Source organism: Balearica regulorum, chromosome 28, assembly GCF_011004875.1.
Source record: "Balearica regulorum gibbericeps isolate bBalReg1 chromosome 28, bBalReg1.pri, whole genome shotgun sequence".
NCBI classification, from domain to species: domain Eukaryota; kingdom Metazoa; phylum Chordata; class Aves; order Gruiformes; family Gruidae; genus Balearica; species Balearica regulorum.
This window is the reverse complement of record NC_046211.1, coordinates 1,357,646-1,379,798: the sequence shown is the minus strand read 5'-3', so window position 1 is coordinate 1,379,798 and position 22,153 is coordinate 1,357,646. Positions and strand designations below refer to the sequence as shown.

Below are 22,153 nucleotides of genomic sequence, written 5' to 3'. Positions count from 1 at the left end.
CAGGGCCCGGCACGTCAAGGCTGCCGGCCTCGCCAGACCGGCTCCGTGCCCGCGGGGACACACGCAGGCAGCTCCGTAGTGCCGCGGGGTGGGTGGGGGTCCAGGCTCTGCCCTCCCCTCCGCTGCAGGCAGCCGCAGCAAGAAGGAGCGGAGTCCAGTGCCGGGTAAGACCAGAAACCGTTCTCTCGCAGCCACCCAAGCTGCAGATTTTGGCGTTTTGCAATTAAAAAAGAAAAAACCAAAAAAAGGAAAGGGCAGGCAGGAGCGCTGTATCGCGGCGGTGGAGAAAAACTCACCTTGGCTGTCGATAACGCTCTGCACCACCTCCTCCAGCCCCACCATGTAGATGAACTCGCTGTTGGCCGCGCTGGGCAAGAAATGCAGCAGGGGAGCAGGCGGTTTCGGGGGTGGGATCTCCAGCAGCGTCTTTTCCAGCTGCTTGCGCAGGGCAAGCTTGGCGGCTGCCTGGGAGTTGGCGGCGTCGTTCAGAGCACTGGGGCTGGGGAGCGGAGACGACACCCTGTTCACAGTGCCGGGCTGGATGTGAGAGGCAAGGTTCATATAGATGGCTGAAGACGACGTACGCTGGCAAGGAACAGAAGAACTTGATTGCTGGAGAGGAAAAGGATTAATACAGAAAATTAATACAGTCCCAGACTACAGCTCAGCCCCTAAAGTAACCTGGATGAGCCAGATCGCCATCTCGCGACCCAAACGTTCCCAAAAGGACCTGGGGAGAGAGGAGCCGTGCCGCGACTCGGGAGCGGGGAGCTCGTCTCGGTCCCTACGATAAAGCAGCGCCGGTGCCGAGGAGCCTCCGGTGCAGCGGAATCCACGGGAGGAGTCTCGGCGTCTGGAGCAGCCCGGGGAAGGTGTCCCTTCCGCAGGCGAGGGAACGCGCACGCGCGCAGCAGGGTCCGGCCTCGGGACCCGGCGTCGCCCTTCGCCGAGCGTAGGCAGCGCTGAGCTGCGGCCGTGATTCACGCGCCGGCACCGTCGCCCGCTGTCGAGTTCTGCTCCTCCACCTCTCGCTTCGCTGATCTGGCAGGCGCCCAGGCAGCATCCCCGCTGCCAGATGGTGTCCGTCCCCTCCCACGCAGGTGCTCCGAACGGGGCCGATTCCCTCCTCTTCCATTTCCAGCAGCTTTCTTCCACGTCCTCCCTTCGGTTGGATGCGCAGTTCCTCCGGCACGTGACGGTAGCAAAGCACAAAGACTTGTGCTGACCTGAGGACGCGGCTTTCGCGGTGTTTTGTGATAAGAAGCCATCGACCTGCAACCTATTTAAGCCCAATCTTTCACCCAGGGTAGGAAACGCTTCCACGTGTGAAAAGGGGAAAATCCCAAACAGTAACAAACCCCCTCAGCGATTCAAACGGGGTTTCAGCTACTGAAGGTCACGTCAATCGAGAACAGCAGACGGAAGATCAATCAGTTTGCCCCGGTTTTCTTTTCTTTTTTTTTTTTAAGACGGCTAATGCTGATTGAGACAAAAAAAGGCAGAGAACCAAGTTCATCCCAAAGCAGTTGGGTCGATGTCGGTCCAGGAAAATTAATGGCAGAGCTGATCAGGGATAACTCATGCAGATTTAAATAAACAGATGATGAATTAACACTAATGAACTTCCAACTCCTCTGGAAGAGTAGCTGGGGTGGGTTTTTTAATCAAACCTGTAATTAGGTTTGTTTGACAGTTGTTGGGATGCAAGACTGTTGGGCAGTCACGTTTGTCATTTACCAATCTGTATCGTTAGGACAGATTCAATGGCTTAAGAACGGGCGACAAACCCTGAAAGGAATTAACAGGGGTCGTTAACTTGGGCCCACGGACGCGCAGAGCACCCCGGCCAAGTGGCGAATCTGGGACGAGGAACAGAGACGGCCCCGCAGCGTGGGAGACGCGGCCCAGGAGCAGGAGGACGGTTCGACTGCTTTACGCAGCGCCGGCGCGAGAACTGGAATGCGTTATTTTTTCCCCCGCCCCTCCATTTCCAGTTTTCACAGAAGTTATTTCCAGCCTTCGAAAAGCAAAACAAACGGTTTGAAGCGTCGCGCTCGTCGACCGCAGGGAGCTCGCTGTGCTCTTCGGGCGGACGGAAGCGGAAGGAAAGCACGCGTGAGCGAGCGCTCGCTACCAACTGCGGGAAGGGGAACCGGTCCTGCTCCCGAACCAGTCACCCCGCTTCACTGGGGTCTCCGTGTCGCCGCTACAGCAGGAGGCCAGTCCTGTCCGGATGAACCAGCGCTTCGCTAGCTGGCAGCTCCAAATAGGAAGTTTTTAACTTATTTGTCATTTCGTTCTTCCACGCAGGTCAACGATATCCATCTCCATCCATGCTTGGGATAGATTTGCAGGTGGAAATCTTCGCCCCGACGTCTTCACGCCAAGCTCCGAGCACCTCTGTGGCGCTCGTCAGGCTCGTTAAGGCACCTCCGATTTTCCCTTCTTGCTAACCCCACCAGGTTTTTGTGCCCAAACCCCAGCGATAAATCAGGAAACCTACCGGTTGGTAGTTGATGGCTGGATTCATGCTTGGAGTTGTAGTGCGGATGAGGCCAGGTTTAGGAGGAACCCGCTGCCCTTGTAACTGGGCAGGGTTCGGAGCGATCACACGCTGCGACATAAGCATATGGGGCAGAGTCGTGTTTGTGGCAGACCTAATGACACTGTGACCCTGTCGAGAAAGGAAACGAGAAATAAAGCATCAAAAAAATGCAACAGCAGAGCATTTCCACTTACCTGTAATTCAAGTTACCTTCTAACGCGAGACACCGCTCAAATAACTTCACTTTTCCTTTAATTGCCCTTTATTTTAAATCATCAATGCCATTTTGCCTGGACAGAGGGTGTCTCAAGTTAATATATTGACATTTTCTGTAGAGAGGCTGGAATTGCACCCGAGTCAAGAAAAAAAACTAAGGGTCTTGTGGAGCAACCGTTTCCCAGGAGCGAGCCAGCTCACTGACAAGAGGACGAACCTCCAAGATCCAGGCTGGGATGTTTCGGGAGGTAATCTTCAAGACACACATTTCGCGGCTTACGTCCGCGCTAAAAACAACCGCGTCGATTCGATCAATATGGAAAAATTCATAGGAAAAAGAAGGGATTTAAATAAAAAAGGAGGCTGTTTGCCAGCTGCGTAGAGCTATTAAAACCAGAATTCACATCGGTGCCTGAGTTCAAAGTGAGTTATGAGAGCCTGGACCAGCCGGGAGATGGGTGTTTGCCGTCGGTGCAGGAATGCAGAGGCGTGTTACAAACCTCAATCCCGGGCAGTCGGAAACACGACGCCGGGATTGGAACGACCCGAGCGCAGGCTGAGCCAGGGCTTGACCTGCCCGGGCTTCTCCTAACGCCCAGCTCACAGCGAGCTCTTCGTGGCTCTGAGCACCGCCAGAACGGCTCCGAGGGGCGATGCCAGGTCCAAGGGCTCCATTTTTTTATCAGAAATGATCTTAAAACATTAAAACACCTCCTGGCTGACAACCTTTTCCTCTCCTGCTCCCTCTGTTCTTCTGGGTTTGGGTTTGTTGGGGGTTTTTTTTATTTATTTTTTACGAGACTTGTTCTAGATGAGGTTCTTCGCTGTCACACGTAAGAAAAGCTTCACAAAGACTGCGCAAACAATGCGTTTCCTCTTCTCCCAAAGCCCATTTCCTTTACCAGCCTGATCCCACTGCAAAGTCACAATAGACTTGACCCCGAATCGTTGCCATAGCAAAGAAAACAAATGCCACAAACAAAGAAGATGGTTAGCGGAGGGAGTAAATGATCAGCAAGGTTGAAATGAAAGTCTTTTGGCAAAAAAAAAAAAAAAAAAAAAAAAAAAAAAAAAAAAGAAAAAAGAAAAAAGAGAAAGCTACAGGCAGGCAGAGATGCTGGAGGATCACCTCCATCCTCATCCCACACACCGGCTTCCCAGCATCCGGGTTCACAACTGCATCGCTGGGATATTGTATATTCCCATCTATTATCAAAGAAATACAACCGAGAGCCTCCTGCTGAAAGGACAAAGTCCATTTCCTGATGCTACAGAGCTCGGGGAAGGGGAACGCTTGGGGAAGAGCGTGCCCCAAGCTGACAGGGGACCCCAAGTTCTGCGGCGGAACCGGACCAAGCCCCGGGAAAGAAATCCCCATCGCCCGTCAGCGGCAACACCTCGCTCCACAGGGAGACGCCGAGCGCCCTCCTTGCAGTGAGCTCATACCGTTGGCTTCTTGTTTACCCGTGCAACATTAAACAATTGTGTCATCCAGAATTAGCGTTCTTCCAGGGCACAAGCAGAAAGGTAGCCGTGTCAGACGGCACCCTGCTCTGCCTATAGCGCTTTCCCAAAGAAGGGAAAACATTTCCATTCCCCGTTTCGTTTGCATTTTTCTTCACTCTCTTCCTCTGACCGTCCCGCACCGTTACAAAAAGCAGCTCTGCCGACCGGCCGTTCCTTCGGGTACGTGCAAACGAGCGGTTTTCTCCCCGCAGCCCCAGAACTAGCATTACCGACCAGCAGACCGCTTTCTCCAGGGCCACCATATCTAAATTCAGCTCCTTCCACCTCACGCGACACGAATCATCGGCTGGACTAAACCTCCAGACCTCTCTGCTGAAAAATCTGCTAATTCTGAAGCAGCAGAGCACCCAGACCGCGTCACGCGAGGGGCACGAGCACAAAGCGGCACGGAAATGGCTCAGTCTCTGCTGATCAGCTTCAGAAATGACCTCTCCTGCGGAGAGAACTTCTCGGACCAACCGCGGGACGCCAGACTGTTCTACTGGCGGCACCGAGAACTGCCGGCATTTATCTGCCTCTTGTAAAAAGCATCTCAGTCAGGCAAACGTGCAGCGTTGTGTGCGCGCCAAGTAAAATTAAAAGTCTTTTGCACAAAAAAAGGGGCGTCAGGAAGGCTCACCTGTAATGTCCTTAAGTTCTGAGGCTCAACCCCCTGAGCTCCAGGCCTGGAGGGAAGCTTGGACAGTCCCTGCTGTCCCACGTGAGCAGGAGATGGCTGGACAATAGACGCCGCATTCTGGACAACCGGAGTCTAGATTGAGAGAAAACAAGAATCGGCATCAGTGCACGGTGCTCGGAAAGGAAATCCATCGGCAGACCCGACGCAGACCAAGCCTCATCCACGCTCCATCGAGCACCGATAGTTCAGAGCTGCACGGATTTATCTTCTCGGCTGGCCCCGAGGGCAGCACGCCGGGTAGGACGGGCCGTGGATTTGCTACGGAGACACTTTGGGAAGAAATATCACACGGGAGGACAAACGTGAAGGTCCGAGAGCAGAGCAAGTCTTTGTGTGGCCTTCTGCGAGGCCAAGCACCTTCCCCTCATCCCCCCCAGCCCCAAACGACGCTGCTCAGAGCTTCACCTTCTGTACCACGTTCTCCTTTTGCAGCTGACTTTGCCTCAGTTTCTTCAGCAACACGAGCCTGGCCTCCTCCAGCCGTAGCTCATCCCGAAGCTGCTTGATCAGCTGCTGTCGCTCCTCTATGCTTTTACCCTACAAAGAAGCAGAAAAATCAGTCAAAACTCAAACGGTAGAAACCAAGAGAGCGTGAGGAAGCTTTAACACGAGCAAGAATTTGTACCGCGGATAACCAAAGACGCAAAAGCTGGATCGTTATGCCCAGAAGTTACCGCGTTGCTCAAAAAACCCCCTTAGATCCCAAATCCCGCCGGAGCAGCCGCCCGGGACAGTGGAGAAACCCCTTACCTTAAACATTTCAAGATTTGCTGCTTTAAGTCTTTCCTCCATACGAGAGCTGGAACGAGGACTGGATGCCTCATTATCGGAGAGGACAATTATATCTGGCGAAGGGGTTAATCGTCCCCTGTCCTGGTCACTGCGTAACAAAAGGGAAAAAAAAAAACAAAAAACAACAAAAAGACTGAGCCACAACACCGAGAGACGGGCAGCAAATCGGGGAGGGGGACAAATCCCTCCCCCAGCTCCACCACAGATGCAAACCGGAGCTCGGCACCGAGGACCAGGAGCGGATCGCCGGCTTCGAGCCGGAAGCATCCTCCGCTCGCAGGAGGGAAAAAGATTCGTTCAGAAATGTTTTCTTCTCCGGGGTGAAAGGTGGGTTGGTTTAAGCGCAAGGTAAGCAAACCCGTGATGCAAACCCCTATCTGCGAGAGGAGCGGTCGGGTGTTAATAACGAGTCATATAGTAACTAAACAGGGAGACACGACCGTAGCCAGGTGCTGAGAGGAGAGGGAGCAGGGGTAGGTACTCTGGCCTGTTCGTACTTAATCACAAAGGTCACCACGATGCTGGAGATGAAAACGGGCTAAGTCCCCCGGTTAAGAGAAATGTAAATACTCCGAGCCTATCTCAAACACAAATCTATTTTAAAAGGTCACTCCATAAAGGAAAATCGGAATAAATACCCTGCGTGGAGTCAAAAGAGTCAATTGAACCGTGACCTAGAAATCAGTAACCGAAAGGAGCAGCAGTGACAACAGCCCGTCACTGGGGGGAAAAAAAAAAATATATTAAAAAAAAATAAAAAATAAAATCGATGCTATAATCCAGCAGTATCCAAGCACCACGTTGTTACGCACTGTGGTTATAAAGGTGCCGGGCGCGCTGCCGCTGTCACAGACAGACTTATCGCTCTCGGACTCACTGGAAGGTCTTTGGTGTGAGGCTGCAGGCGATGAGGAGATGCAGGGATTGTTTTAGCCAAAACTTTTAGCTTTGAACACCCGGCAGGAAGCACGGAGCCAAATCCCAGCTTTCCTGCTTGGCTGCTCCGGGGGCGGTGGGTCCGGAGAGGATGCTCAGAGCAGGACGCTGACTTGCAGCGGGGAATATTTGCCCCGTAGGTCAAGGTTACAGCCGCTTTCGTGGGTATTTCAAAGCACAAGTGCTGCGTAGCTGCTCCCTTCGCCGGTGGTTTCACGTCCTCTGCTAACCCCGTCCGACACGGAATTTACGGGTCGCTCTTCAGCTGGAGAAATGCCCCCAGCAGCGTGGCTCCAAACCATCAGAGAAAAAAAAAAAAGAAGAAATCAAAGCTGTGAAAGCTCTCGGCTGTGCCCAAAGGTGCCGGGACACGGCTCTGCGCGGTATTTGTGGGTGCGTTATTTCAGAGCCCTCAATAACCTCTTTGTGGGCCATCGCACGCTTAAGGCATCACATGAACGTGGTGTCTGCTGATCAACAGCCATCCCGGCCTTTGCGGATCTCCTTTCAGCACCCCGCGGACGCTGCGTGTCGGACCCAAACCAGGGGTTTTCCAGCTGCTGCTCCCTCTCCGCGGTGGAGGAGGAGGTTTCTCAGGTGGCAGGAGGGTTTTCCAGCTGGGGCTGAGCTTCTGCTCTGTCCCCAGCAGCGCGGTCAGCAGAGGAGGTCCGGAGCATCCTATGGAGATAAAGTCCAGGCAAACCAACCTGCATCCGAGGAGTTTTCTATATAGCAAGAGCTGCCTTTGGGTGAGTCTTCGACACCTCTTGAGCGGCCCATCGGCCTCCCACGGCATTTTATCCGGCTTCTGCTGCGAGTTACCCAAGGTGCCCATCTCCAAACGATCAGCTCGGACGTGTCTATACACGAAACCGCTCAGGAATAAACACGTCCTCGCGCCCCGAAGCAGGTATCCCGGGTCAACTCGCAGCCACCATTCCCCAAACGGAGTTTTGAAATGTCAACAAACGCCGTGACAAGCGTTTGGACAGGAGGCTCTCCGGTACACGCAGGATCGCACGTTAAAAATAAAACAAGCTTTGGCAGAGGGTCCCTTTCCCCCATCAGTGTCAGGACCCTGCAGACAGCAAAACCAAGTCCTTTATTTTGCTGCAAGCCTCCGGATGAGCTCGCTTTGAGTAAGAGCATCCCAAATTCTTGGACTAGAAGGACCGAAGGCAATCAAGCATTGAGCACAACAGGTTTTCTCGCTCCTCTCACATCCTCGGCCACATCTCAGGCGCACCCGGAGTAATAAAGCATCGCATTTTGGTTCAGGATTTTCCTAAACACGGGCTGTTACGGCTCCTGGTGATTATTTTGCACGAGCATCCAGATACATCCGGGTCGTTTTATTTACATTCTGTCGAAGTGGGGCGGGGGGGAAGCAAAGCCGGAGTCAAAACCAGACAGGGAAAAACAGGGCCATCTGCAAAGAATTGCTGAAGATGTCAGGGTTGTTTTATTTACTTTTGTCGAGGGAAGAGCGTAACAACAACAAAACTACTGGAAGAAGAGCTACGCCGACGGCGCAGGAGGCAGGCAGAGGTGAGAAGACGCGGAGCACGTTCCCAAGCAAACTCCAGCTCAGTGACCCCTTAGGAAAATCAAACACCCCCAGCCTTATTTCTCTCCCTAGAGGTATTTTTCACGCTCAATTATTTCAAAACTCGTAGCAAAATTTTTCTACCTCTTTTTAGGGCTGGTATCTTTTCAATCACAGTTACTGACTCAAGCCGCCGCATCCGATTCTGGTACCCAGCTGGATTCCCCGTGTCTTGCACAATATTCGAGCAACTCAGCTGAGCACGGTGCCCTCCCCAGCGCCGGACGCTCGCCGGCCAGCTCTTCGACCCCCACGATAACTTACCCAGAACCACGGTTATTCCTACAGAACGTAACGCCTCGAGAGCTGAAATCCATCTGCCAAGCGGCTGAGCATTTACCCGTCTTGTCTCACCCACAGGGGTTTTGGGGAGAATTGCGCTTTTCAGAGGCGCAACACCCTGATGACGCACTCCGAGCAGGACACAAGCAAACCCCGGGCACCCACAAAAGGTGTGGCTTGTACCCGAACGCTCCCACGAGCACAGATAAAACCCCGCGGCGCACGATAACAACATCTCTGCCTCACCGCACGCGGTTCTTCAGATTTTACAGGGGGCTGAACCAGCGGCAGAGGTGATTTAAAGATTTAAGCCGCACATATTGTCCTTAAAGAAGAATAATCCAGGTGGTTTTCTCCTTCCCACCTCCGGCACTCCAGGTCCGCTCACCACTTCTGATGCTCTGCAAGCCAGGGTGTGACAGATGAGAAAGTGCCTACGAAGGCATTAATCTTTGTAATATTTACTATACCGACAGCGCCCAGAAGGGGCTTGAAGCGTTGAGCCTTCAAATCCCCCGTCCGTCAACTGCTCACCAGCCCCCGTTGGGACAGGAGCCCCCCCAGAAGCGGAGGGACCACCCCCTCGTTATCCAAAAGTCACCACCAACACAAAAAGACCCCGATACGACGCATCAAAGAAGCCGAACAATCCCGGTTCTGCTGAATCACAATCCCGGTTCCTCGATGAATGGGGAGAGTGAGAACAGAGAAGGCCGGAGACACGCACCCCGACACGAAGACACTCACCCTGCCCTCGGACCCTCCCCGAAGCACCCAAACTTCCCGTACGTCCCCAGGCAAAGATGTACTCAACCAGTTGGGACACTGGCATCTACCTCCCGGCCCGTGAACGCAGCTCCTGCCGTCGCAGGCTGCAGCTCTGCACGGGAATTACCAGCGTCTCCTTCAAACAGGCTTCAGCTGCAAGTACCTGGTTCCTGAGCAGGGAGCAGTCGTTCCTCTGCAGCGCCAGGAAAACACAGACTCATCGCACGGTTTGGGTTGGAAGGGACACTCAAAGACCATCTAGTCCAACCCTCTGCCACGGGCAGGGATGTCTTCAACTAGACCAGGTTGCTCAGAGCCCCGTCCAACTTGACCTTGAAGGTTTCCAGGGTCGGGGCACCCACCACCTCTCTGGGCACCCTGTGCCAGAGCCTCGCCACCCTCGGCGTCAAAAATTTCTTCCTTCTATCTAACCTGAATCTCCCCTCTCTGAATTTAAAACCATTCCCCCTTGTCCTATCGCTACAGGCCCTGCTACAAAGTCTGTCCACATCTGTCTTACAAACATCGTAAAGGCCGGAGCCTTCTCTTCCCCCAACAAGCCCAACTCTCAGCCTGAGGTCTCCGTAGCAGAGGTGCTCCAGCCCCTGGATCATCTCCGTGGCCTCCTCTGGACTCGCTCCAACAGCTCCGTGTCCTTCTCGTCCTGGGGCAGCACTGCAGGGGGGGTCTCACCAGACTGAAGTAGAGGGGCAGAATCCCCTCCCTCGACCTGCTGGTCACGCTGCTGGACACGCAGCCCAGGAGACAGATGGCTTTGTGGGCTACCGGCACGCATTGCCGGCTCGTGTCCAAGCTTTTCATCCACCAAAACATCACAGGAAGGTCTCAACACTTTGCACCTACTTAAAACAGGACTCCCCCGTTCTGCTCCTCAGCCTGTTGGCCAAACCCGTGCTGGCTCGGTACCCAAATCAAGCCAAAAATCAAAATCATTGATATTTGCTTCCTTCTCTCTCCCAAGAAAGACCAGAGGCGGGATGCACCGGTGCTGCGCAGCACACAGGACAGGCTCTCACCGGCTGCAGGGGTCGGAAATCGAGTTGCCAGAGTTCACCAGATCTGGCGTTCAGATAAATAAAGGAGTTCTGCTGCCACTTTTGTAGGTGTTAATAAAAAATCCTGGCTGGGGGGGGAAGCCCCCCGCCTTCGCGCGCACCGGCAGGGTCTGCTCTGCCAGCCACCCGACGGTTGTAGCTTACGATACTGAACGTACGGATGGAGGAAACAAAAATCCATCTGGTTTTGAGGTGGGACAAGAAGGGCAGCAGAAGCAAACCCAACGGAAGAATAGTGCTGAATGGCTTCCAGAGAAACTCTACTGGAAGAGCAGGCTCCGCTCCTCGGTGTTCAGCCAAAGGGACCTCGCAGACACCGGGAGGACTCCCCCAGGCCCGCGAAACGTCGACTGAATTTCTGAGTTGGGTTCTCCCATCTGGCAGAGCCCAGGATGAACAAAAGGCAAGCTACAGACTCTAGTCGTTTGGCACCTACCTTCTCCTTGCGCTCATATCCACCGGCTCATCGTTAATGTTTTCCTTCCCTGGCCTCCCTGCAGTCCTGCCATCCCCATGGGGCCTAAGGCTCCCATTCAGCTTTTCTTCGTAGACTTTCACACCATCCTGTTTCACCGGGAGCTCGTGGGGCACCTCAATGCCCGAGAGGTCTTTCCTCTTCAGCAGTGCCAGCATCTTCAGGCGCTCCATCGCCTCATGTCCTTCCATTTTCAATCTCTTTGCCAGGACATCGTCCCGATCATCTGCTTGGTCCAAGCTCCGTTTCAAGAGGTTCAGGCGCAGAGCATCTTCCGTCATTCTGTCCATCCTGCGGGACAGAGGTTGACATAAGGACACAATCAGTATCACAGTAAACAGAAAACGGCTGCGACAGACCCGGTTCAACACCAGTGGGGACCTCCGAGCCTGGCCTTCCCCCCCCCCTTGGGGAGCACCGACCTCCCACGCGCCTGCATGCGGTGACCTGCTTTTAGTCCCCATCCTAAACCGGCCAGGCGGGGAGTTTCCCCAGCAGAAGGAACCGCACGCACCCGATGGGCGAGAGCACCCCGAAGCCCTTGAGAACGGGAGCACGATCCCTCGTTCGGCATTAAAACACCGCCGTCTGCGACTCGACGAGATTTACTAGAAAGAGAAGCCAGCAAACACCCGAGTCGTCCAGGGACACGACGAGGGCATCTTGCACTAGCGTGTCCAGCCTTAGTTTCCGTACGGATTCACTCGCAGGCTTTGTGCCGTGGACTTTTGTTTTTTTGAGGGGACCCGAGGCATGGTTTGAGCCCCCTGCGATCGGTACGAACACCACGGCACGCCAAGTCTGGTCGCAAGCTTCCAAAAATACAGAAAATCCCCCACCACGCGGGGTTTTTTTCCTGCTCTTTCTAAGCTCTCGGGTGAAATTGCGCTGTTAGTCGGCGAGGAATGCGAGGCACCTTCTCAAAGGATGAAGGCACACACAGGACCATCCCCACCCACGCTCGCACTCCATCTTCTCCTGCCTCTCCTTCCAGGTGCAGAAATGCCCCGTGGCAAACAGATGCACTAAAAAGAGGAAGGAGCCGCAGAGCCCATCCCAACCCCATCTCTCTGCTCCCAGGCTGATAAGAAACTAGCTACAACACCACCACCAAATCAAGAAAAGCCAAGGAAGCTCCACCTGAAAACATGGAAAGACCAGCTCGGTGAGGTCTTTACCTACCGACATGCAGACCGGGGTTGGGGACGATGACGAACAACCGGGGAATAAGTCAGAATTAAAACGCGGCCGTCTCAAGAACGCCGATTACTTTTTTGGCTCTGAATGCCAGCAGCTCGCAGGGGCTCGTTAGTAAGGTCTGCGTGCTCCGAGCTGGAAGACAAGGCCGAAGCGGCCGAATCTCGGGCACCTCTGCTCCTCCACGCTCGCTTCAGGTGGAACTTCCTAAACTTGGCTCTAAGTCACTCACGAGATAAAGCTTCGCCGAGCCAAACTTCTGCCAGGAAAACGTCGTTCTGGCTCAGTTATAAATCCCCTATAATTACACATCTTCCGAAGCACAGCTGTCACACAAGTTTGACTACAGCATCAATACGGTTTCAAGGGTATGAACCGTGCTAGAAAAACCTTATCCTTAAAAAAAGGGGGGGTGCAGTCGCGGCAGGCAGCAAGAAAACAAACGCAAACCTGCAACGCAACAGAAAAAAAGTCCGAGCAAGCTTCTGGCACAGTCCGATGTATCTCAGAGAGGCTGCCGTGTTCAGGGTGAGCACCTTAGACTTCTTTCTACTCGACAGTCTAGTCTTTCTGCAGGAAAACGCACGTCTACGGCAACCAAATATAGAAAGGCAAGCACGGGCAAGCCGAGGAAGACACATGAAATGCCGCTCTCCACCCCCATTCCTAAGAAGTGACCCCAGGTTAAATTGAAGCCGTGAGTGGCGGTGGGTTATTTAAGACACCACGGGATAGCGAGAAGCCTCACCGCACCCAGTGTTGCGGTCTGGATCCAGCTGCTGGGAAAGCGCCGAGTTCCAATTAACTCAGCCATGAAAGGGCCTCCACGGCTGCTTCCTCCGCTTCATACTCTGGGGAGATGAAAGAAAGCGAGGAGGAGGAGGCGGAGGAGGAGGAGGAAGGAGAAGTCCAGATACCTGGCAGACGAAGGCTGACGCGTGGGGAGGGAGCAGGGAGGGAGCACAGGCACTTTCCAACCAGCCGTCGCTTCGGTGTTTGCTGGAGGACACGTTAAAAAAGCATCCCTAGATAGTGGTACCCACCCTGCGGCGCGGTCAGGTCACCCCGCAGGTTCTTCCCTATGGGGAAACCGCTTTGTCCCTATGAAACGACCTCCGCGTTGAATATATCGCTTAAAAAATACCCCAGAATAACACACGCCGAGCATAGGAGAGCTGGTGCCACCCTGCGAGAGAAGAAGTTTCACTGAATTATGTCTCGGTACTCAAAAACCTTGCGTTGCTTCACGCACGTGGATAGCGCCGAGACAAACGCAGCTGTAATATTGCTGGCAAGCAGAAAAATAAAACACTACGAGAGCGCAACAAAGGAGGTTCAGGCTTCCTGAGCGCACAATGGCCGTCTTCTGGCCTTCAGAAGGGCAGGGAGACATACCTGCGTGAGGAAAACCATCAGAACACGCTAAAAATTTACCCGTTTTAAAAAATCTGAAAGCTGACATCTGCATCTCAAGGGTGTCACATCCAGCAAACCTGGCGCGGATGAAAAATAAAAGCAGCGTACCCAAAAGGAGAGTCGCTGGGCTCTGATGCAGTTTCAGATCGAGCCGTGCCCCTTCGCAGGTAGTTATTTAAGCAAGCTAAAGCGTCGCCACGAAACGCGAGCGGAGTTGTGTGTTTCCTTTAAAGACCCACGGCAGCCGCTGTCCCTTTGAACTGCTCCGCGGGAAAAGAGAAGAAATTACCCGCTAGCAACCGCTGGTTTGGAGCTGGGCTGTCTCTGCACACCCGTGCGCAGAAGGAAGCTGTAAAACCCCGTCTGCAGGCACGCGGGCGATGAGGAGCGTTATCGCGTGAAACAAAGCCAGCGACGGAGGCACCGGCAGGATCCCTGCCAAGCGACGGAGTCGGCAGCAGCCAGGGTCCACCACCACCGAGACCACAAAGGAGACGCAGCGGTGGTACGGAAAGGAGAAGAAACCTTTTGCTCAGCCGATCTGCAAGACAGAAGGTGTCCTTCCACCTCCCCTTCCCCGCAGGAAGCCCAGAGACCTACCGGTCCCATCACCAAAGCGGGTTTTTGGGTGTCCCTCGCCTACGTGGACCCATCTTGCTCCATCGCCAGAGCGGTACCACATCCCCGAGCATCACAGCGTCGCTGTGATTTATTTCTCCAGCTTTGCCGTCAGCCGCCAGCACAGAGCTGGAGCACGAGCAGTTGGGAAACATCGTCTCGGGACCCAGAAGAGGAACGCACCGGGTAGGAAATCACGTTTTTTACTGACAAACACGGAAGAAACAACACACCAGCCTCCAGGATTCGGCGGCAGCGCGATTTCGGCGGCAGAGCGATTTATTTCGGCGGCAGCGCAATTTCGGCGGCATCATTTAGCACGTGCTGTAGGCGGGAAGGACTGAGCAGAGCACGACCCAAAGCCCTGCTCGCAGAGACACGAGCAGACGGTGTCTGAAGGGTTTCAAAATGCCCTCCCCTTTAACGGTAAGTGGCTTCGTTACTAGAAACAAATCAAAAGCAAGTGTTATCAGAAACAGGTACCACAACTATTTAATCCTTTCAAGAGGAGGCTTTCCAGGCTCGGTAAAGAGCACGCGCTTTCAGCCAGATTCAATAAAAATTAAATTAGGCTTCAGGTTCTTTATTGAATGGGGCCCTTCAGCGTTAACTCTCGGCTGCGAGGAGGGAGGCGGGGAGGGGAGAAACTGCAGCTTTACTGGGAGCCCTGGGAATTTCCAGAGCACCTCGACTGCCAGGGGAGAGCACTCGACTTCCTCCAAAATCAGCAGAAAAGAGCAGGAATTCTTTCAGCGAGTCTGAAGGGCAGACAGTCAGGAACTTCAGTACCGGCCCTGCTCCGCGTCACAGTAACCCAAACGAAGAGCAGCGATTAAACCTCTCGTTTGACTCGTGAACGAGGACTGGCCGTGAAGCATCTCCTCTTTATCAGCAATCTGGGATTATAAATGAAACGAGAGCAGATTTTTTTCCTCCCCCTCCTCTGAACGTTAGCCATTTCTTGGAAGAAACTAGCCTTGTTACTCAGGCGGTAATAGGACCACATTAAATGGATGCCGTTACCGGATGATACGGGTGTGCTGGAGTCACACCTGAAGGACGGGAGTTCAACGGGCACGCCGGCACATCTTCACCAAGACGGCATGGCAAACCAGATCAGCCTGACGTGCCTCCCCTCCGGCAAAGCGTTCCCGGAGATCTGGCACATCCCAGGAAGTAGGCTCTCCCTCTCACTTCCCTAAGGAACTTTATTTAAAAAAAAAAAAAAAATTAAAAAAAAAATTGAAATAAAATTCTCAAACGGTGGCAAAATCCCTCGGGGAAAACAAGAGAGCTATAAAACATGTTTTGTTTCTCACTTGATACAAACTGTAATTATCTCCAGTCGCAGCTCTGTAGGTGAGCAAGCTTTCCTGACTACCTAAAAAAAGAAAAAAAGCTGGCGTCAGTTTAGAGCCAGGATTTAAGCGGCTCCCAGGCGGCCAGAAGAGGAGAGGGGACACCCTGCTCAGCCGCAGGGACGCGGGGCGATCCGAGAGAGGAAACGCAGCGAGACCGGACCGGCCGATGTTGGAGGAAAAACGCTTTCTAGGAATCCCAGCAAAACTTCCGCAGCCAAGCCGGCCGCCACGGGAGGGTCTACCGACGGCGATGCCCCGATACGAACGGACAAGTCGCAGTCGCTCGGCGCGCAGAGACGCTCTCCCCAAAGACTTCGGGACCCCAAATCCGACGCTCCAGCGGCTGTCGAACATCGCCGCCACGCAGGCGAGCTCCAAACCTCCTTCTCCACCCCGGTTTCAAAGCACGAGAGCTCTGCAATCCGCAGCCCCTCCAGTTCGAACCGCGCCGTTTCCAGCATCGCCGGTTGCCAGGCTCACCTTCGTTTTCAGTTCGCAACGTCCCCAACGCCCGCGGACGACGGCACGGGCACGTTGTTCTGTGCGGAAACGCGAGAGCATCGCGGCCCGGCGCCGGTCTGTGCCGATGCCGCCTTCAGCAAGGCAGTCATTACCTTCAGCATCGCGCACTCCTCTATACGTTCCTTTACCTTTAGGCGGTTTCACTTCTCCGGCGCTCGAAAGACAGGTTTGCCGTTCCCAGGCAAACAAAGCAGCGGCCCCAATTTTCCATTTATATTTGATACAGCACCCAGAAGGAAAAAAAAAAAAACAACAAAACAACCCAACAAAAAACCCAACATAACTATTTTAAAAGCTGGAACAAGTGAGTTGAGCCAAACAAAATGACTATTATACCGGAGAAGCAAGTATATCTAGGGACTAGATATAGCCGGTTCTTTCCGCGCAGCCTGTTCAGATAAATATCCCTCTGAGATTCACCTGGCGAAGGTGGGACCAAGCAACCGAAATGCGAAATCATCAGCAGAAGTTAATTTCAACTTGAGTTTATTCAGGGAAGCCCCGGGAGGTTACAACCCCTTCCCCATCTTTCTTTTGGGGTTCCTCCGTAGTGTTAACCCGCACTTTTTGTCTCCCTCAGCTCCCCCGCGACCAACCACGATCGTCCAGCCGCTATTTCCCATCCTCAGACCCTCCAGAACTAATCAATGGGTTGCAATTAACAGGCTGACGCTCAGCAAAGCCGAAAGGCGACGCAAGATAACGTGCCGTCCTACCTGCCCGACCGAGAACCAGAAGGACCCGGAAGGAAAAATCTTACAAAAGAAACCGGCAGACACTCAGCAACTCTCCCCGGGAGCCGCGAGGGAAGCTGTAAGTACAGAAAACCAGACAGAAATCCTCCAATTTCTACCTCTGGGTGCGATCCAGACCGGGAGGCGCAACCTGCACTTCTCCCTTCTTGCAGGAGTCCGAGCGAGGCACCCGAGGTCAAGGCCACGACATCCAGAAGTCACGTTGCCGCTGCCGGAGGTTTCCTCCAGCTCCCAGGCTGGAGCTTTCCGGCCGCCCGCACGCCGGGCAGCGTCAACCACAGCAAGCGTGGATCAGCCGAGACGGGACACGCTCCAACGCTCCATCCCCGGCCGGGAAAGAGCAAAGTCTCCTCTTTTCCTCCGCTCCGGACTCTCTGCACGAGGGATCTCTGATCCACCACGAGGGATCTTTGATCCTCCTCCTCTCCAAACTAGCCAGGGCTAAAACTGTTTGCAGCGGGCTCCAAAATCCTCCTGGCAACCCCACTCCTGCCTTCCTGCGAAGCTGTTTATACTGGCCGCCGTCACAAGCATCCGAGGCGAGACGGACTCTACAACAGATCTCCTCTGACATTTCTCAAAAGGAAAATCTTCCCCCCGGCCACGTGGTACCAGTGACACAAGGTCTCCCCAGTCCCATCCCTCCCAGTAACAACCAGTTTCCTCACTCATCTCTGCTCCAGCAGCGCAAGGAGCGACTACAGAGCGGAGCTGCTGCGCAGAGGCAGCCGACGGCCCCGGAAGAGCCGGGATGACTACCTGGGGTTCCTGCCTCCGAGGGAGCGCGAAAGGAAAATAAAAGGACAAACCAGACCCGGCGCTTGCTCTGCTCCTCGCAAAGCCGCTCGTCTTCCAGGGAGGAGAAGGGCGAAGATACGCCGTGCACCACGAGCCGCACCGCCGGGTACCGCGGGACGCTCCGTGCGCGTGCAGATGGCACGTTTATTTCTGTTCTTGTTTCTTTGCCATCCAGGTAAGGCATCACCTTTATAACCCTGCCCGTATCGGCTGCTTAACATGACACAGCTTCGGGGCAACGCCAGCTGCCATCGGCCAGCCCGGAGCTGCGGAGGAGGCAACGCCGGCCCGGCAGGTCTGTTTTGGAGGACGAAGCACCAAAAGCCAATCTTTCAGGGCGCTCGCAGAGCTCCCCAGCTCACCGCAGCTCTCGCTAAAGCCTGCTGGGATGCTCAGCGCTCGCGGTGAGGATGAGACCGGTGGCGAGGAAGTCGCTGGGGGTAGTTCATCTCCAGAGATTAACCGGATAGAAAGCCAGGCTGTTCGGGACGGCGTAGTACCAACCCCGCTCCACGTTACGGCACGATCGCGCCACGGTCAGGCACTGCAGACGTCAAAAATTTCGCGGGAGCGATAGCGTGCACGTGCGTATCTCCTGCGCGCACCTTTACGGATGGGTCTATAGGAGAGAAAATCCTCCCCGTGACGAGCCGGTGGCTAAACCAGAGCCCTAAAAGAAAGCCGGTCACGCTCAAACGAGGAAGGGGATGGTAGAGTCCTCCGCGACGGTTATCGGCAGAGTCTGGGCGGGCAGCGAAGGACAAGCGCCAGGGAAATCCACCGAGAAGCGAGAACCGACCGCAGGCAGACGGGCACCTGCGGCAGCTCCAGACGACCAGAAGCACCCTGAACCCGTTGAGAAAGGCTTTTTTCCAGAAAGACGAGTTCTTTCCCAAGTGCAGCTTAAGTCCTTCCACGTGCACGGACCTCTACAGCCTAACAACGCTCCGGCAGACGAGGATGCTTTTTCCTCCCAGCGAAATATCTCCACCACCAGCACGGATTGCGTGACACGGCGCAGGAGGACGGAGCATCTCCCGCATCCCACGCGGGCAAAAACCGGTTTCCAGTCGCCACCATCGACTAGAAGGACGCCGTACTTCAGCCACCGACACACGACCAGTAACACCAGTCACCGGTAAATCCCAACCGAGTGGTTTTTATTCTTCCAAGCAGACCCTAAGCATCCAGGGAAGCTAACGGTCGCCCTTCCACCTCCTGAATCCCAGCCTAAATCCACAGCTCGGCTTCAGCCTAGACTTCACACCAGGTTTTACCCCACCGGGACAAAAGATGCGGAAGCGAGACGCGGGTACACGAAATAAAACCCAAGGGGAAGCGGGCACCTTCACGCACAAGGTGGAAACGTCCGGGGCTGCGGTGGTCCAAAAGAAAAAAAAAAAAAGCAAAAGGGTTGGAATACCAGGACAAATTCATTTATAACATGCAGGGTCACACCGAAGAGACTTCCAGCGTCCGGCATCGGAACCCCAACGTCCCCACGTTATCCGTAACGTTTTGCAGGGACCGAACGCCCGACCAGCGTGTCCGTCCCCGTGCGCCGCGATCGGGTTAGAGCAAAGATGCTCCAAGCGGCTCCGCCACCATCTTGGTCCCTCCGAACAACAGGAACCGCGCCGCAATTTATATATTAAAAACTACTAGGTTGGCGGAATACAAGCTGTTCAAAGCCCTGTTCTGCCGGGCTCGGGGAGCAGGAACGGCATTTACACGCGCTGAGGAAGCGAGGTCCAACTTACCTGGACGTGCTCCGCTCCCGCTGCCCAAAAGCCGCTTTTGCACCCCTGAATCTCACGATTTCCCCCTCGCACGCTTAAGAACACGCCGAGCCCGTAGGCAAACGGTGGGTTTCACGCGATTCGGCTCCTCGTCCGGAGCCCTTCGGCGCCACGGGATGAAATCGTGCGTCTAGGGGCTGCCGAGAGCCCGGCACATGCACCGCTCCGACGTCTTCGCTTCCATCTAGGCTGAATACAAACCAACATCTACGTCGTAAAACGCATTTCAACACAGCACACACAAAATGGCTGGCTCCCAAGACGAGCATTTCCATACAATACTATAAAAAGGATAATAACCTAAAAAGGTAATTATGACTTAACGGCTCGGCAGTCTGAAGAGAGATCTGCAAGAACACCGATGCAAAAGAAGGGGGGGGGGGAAAAACCAACCCCAACATCAACCACCTGGTATCGAATAAAAACGTGCTGCTCTTTGAATCCCGACGCTACGGATTGTAAGTTGTCAAGAAATACTACGCTGGGCTCGGATTATTGTGCGAGCAGCAAAGAGAAATACTACGCTACAGCCCTGTGGAGGAATTTTTATGCAGGTAAGAAAGAAAATACGTAGGGCCTGTCGCGGAGATTTTATCAGGAGAACGTGCACGAGGCTTTAAAGAAACACACAGTCCTAAATAAAGCCTTAACAAAGAGAAAATAGCTGAGAGAGTCTTTAAAAAAATTCACCGAGCGTAAAAGGAGAGTCATTCATAAATCGGGGGGTTAAGCAAGGCTTCTGCTTGCCATTCAGACGCGCGAGAGGGGAATTAAAAAAAAAAAAATCACAAAAAAAAAAGACAAAGAAAATATTTTAGAAGACAAACCGTGAGGTTAGTTTTCGACAGGATCGGGGGAGCTGTCTCTCGCTTGCAGCAGACCGTAAATTCTTACAGTCGTTTCGGCGCAAACTCGTTAAACAGTTCTGCTGTTTCCCCTTCCCATCCCCAGCTCCGAGCGATGGGAGACACGGGGAGGGGGGGCTGTGCCCCCCCCAGCTTCGTTATCGAGAAAACAAATTAATAAACGAACACGTGAAATATTTCTCTACGATTCTAAATCGCTGCGGTCGGTACGGACACATCGCAACTTCCAAATCGACTCCGTCTCGTTGGATTAAACGCAGCGGGGAGTAGGGGGGGGGGGGAATTGCACGGCTCGGGAAACACAACCCTGGTCCCCCCGCACCCCGAATCGCCGCTGTCCGGCTCGGGGCGGCCCCGGGTTGAGTTTTGCACGGTACGAACCTAACGGCGGGCAGGAAAAGCCCTTCCCCCCCCCTCCCCCCATCTTCCCCTCCTAAGTTTGCATTTTTAGTAAAGTTAATTTATTAGAGGAAGGTAATTGCAGCTGCTGCACCCAGCGCGACAGACCTTACACCTTACCCCAGAAAATCATTTTTAGGGAAAGGGGGGGAAAGCTGCTTTTTGCCTCTCAACGGGGGGGGGGGAAATATAAAAACACTCCTCCCGCTTCACGAGGATCGCACGCTTTGGGGAAAGCCAGCTGGAAAACACTCCCCACCCTCGATGAACCGGTCAGTTCGGAAAAAAATATCTATTATTATAATAATAGTAATAAGGGGGGGGGGGGGGAGGGAAGGGGAGCGTTCGCCTCCGTCCTCCTCCAGCTCTCCTCCCCATCCGTCAGGCTGAGCAAGCCGGGGATGACGCAGGCTTCCTTATATAATGCGCCGCGATTTCCTCGACTGCGGGCCCTGCCTTTGTGCGCGCCGCACGCTCCTGCGCGCTGGCGGCGAGCCACGCGCGCCCGTCAGCTGGCGGCCTCCGCGCACGGCGCAGCCGGGGTGGCGTGAAAAGGGGGGGGGGGGGTCAGAAAAAAATAAAATAAAAATAATAGTAATAAAATAAAAGAAAGGGGGTGGTGGTGTTACATCAAACCATCGGGGCTGCAGACGAAAAAAATAAAATAATAATTTCTTTTTTTTTTTTTTTTTTTTCAAGATTCGAAATCAGCCTTTCGTTGCAGTAGAGTGGGGAGGGTCGGATTTAGTAATTCCAGGAGAATAGCGATGGTGGGAGGCTGGAGAGAGGTGGGTTTTTGGGTTTTTTTTTTTGGAGAGGGGGGAGAAAGGGGAAGGGAACCGCTCCAACAGCAAATACAAGCAACAGTGCTAGTTTTCTCCTTAAAATATTCTGTAAAGACATTACATCTAGCTGCCAACCTCATGTTTAAAAAAAAAAAAAAAAAAAAGAAAAAGCAGATCTGATAATCCATAAAGAGCCTTTTGTCTGTTAAAAAAAAAATAAAATAAAAAAAGGACAGTCTAAAGAATACTTACAGGTACAATATTCCTGCTGCCTCCTCTAGTTGTCAAGAAAATTAAGGAGAAAAGAAGGGGGGGACGGGAGAGCCGGGGAGGACGGAGCGGGAAGGGGGGAGAGGAGGGCGAGGAAGAGCCAAGCTTTTTTTACGAGGAGCCCTCTCGGAAGAGCATGGGCGGCCCCGCGTGCCATCCCCCTCCAGGGACCTGCAGAAACCCTGTCTCAAAACGGGCACTTCCCTGCCAATCATGCGCTGTACTGTTATATTAAACAAAAGAAAAGGGGGATGCTTACTTTTACCCATGATGCCTCACGGGGCAGGGAAAAAGAGAAAAAAAAAAAAAAGAAGAAAAAAAAAAGAAGAAAAAAAAAAAAAAAAACCATTTGCAGCCGGTTTGTAACCTCAGGACACGGAATTATCTCTTAAATTTTTTTTTTTAATTTTTTTTTTTTTTTTTTTTTTTTTAAATAAGTGGGTTGTGGTATAAGAGTCAGTTGGC

General features: G+C 53.6%; 1 protein-coding gene across 5 annotated transcripts in view; it reads right to left on the bottom strand.

Moving 5' to 3' along the window:
* The window catches only part of GATAD2B (GATA zinc finger domain containing 2B), a 38,778-nt gene that overhangs the window by 2,742 nt on the left and 13,883 nt on the right, over nucleotides 1-22,153 (bottom strand). For 2 of the 5 annotated variants that reach the window (XM_075737052.1, XM_075737056.1), the window contains exons 2-7: nucleotides 10,864-11,193; nucleotides 5,718-5,847; nucleotides 5,373-5,504; nucleotides 4,908-5,039; nucleotides 2,504-2,674; nucleotides 297-612 (exon numbers count right to left, since the gene is read on the bottom strand). In XM_075737052.1, coding sequence (XP_075593167.1) covers nucleotides 297-612; nucleotides 2,504-2,674; nucleotides 4,908-5,039; nucleotides 5,373-5,504; nucleotides 5,718-5,847; nucleotides 10,864-11,192 — 1,210 coding nt within the window. In that variant the 5' untranslated portion in view covers nucleotide 11,193. Of the gene's footprint in view, nucleotides 1-296; nucleotides 613-2,503; nucleotides 2,675-4,907; nucleotides 5,040-5,372; nucleotides 5,505-5,717; nucleotides 5,848-10,863; nucleotides 11,194-12,084; nucleotides 12,336-19,329; nucleotides 19,558-21,670; nucleotides 21,911-22,153 lie in introns of those variants that run through there. The other 3 variants (XM_075737054.1, XM_075737055.1, XM_075737053.1) reach the window with 3 other exon arrangements.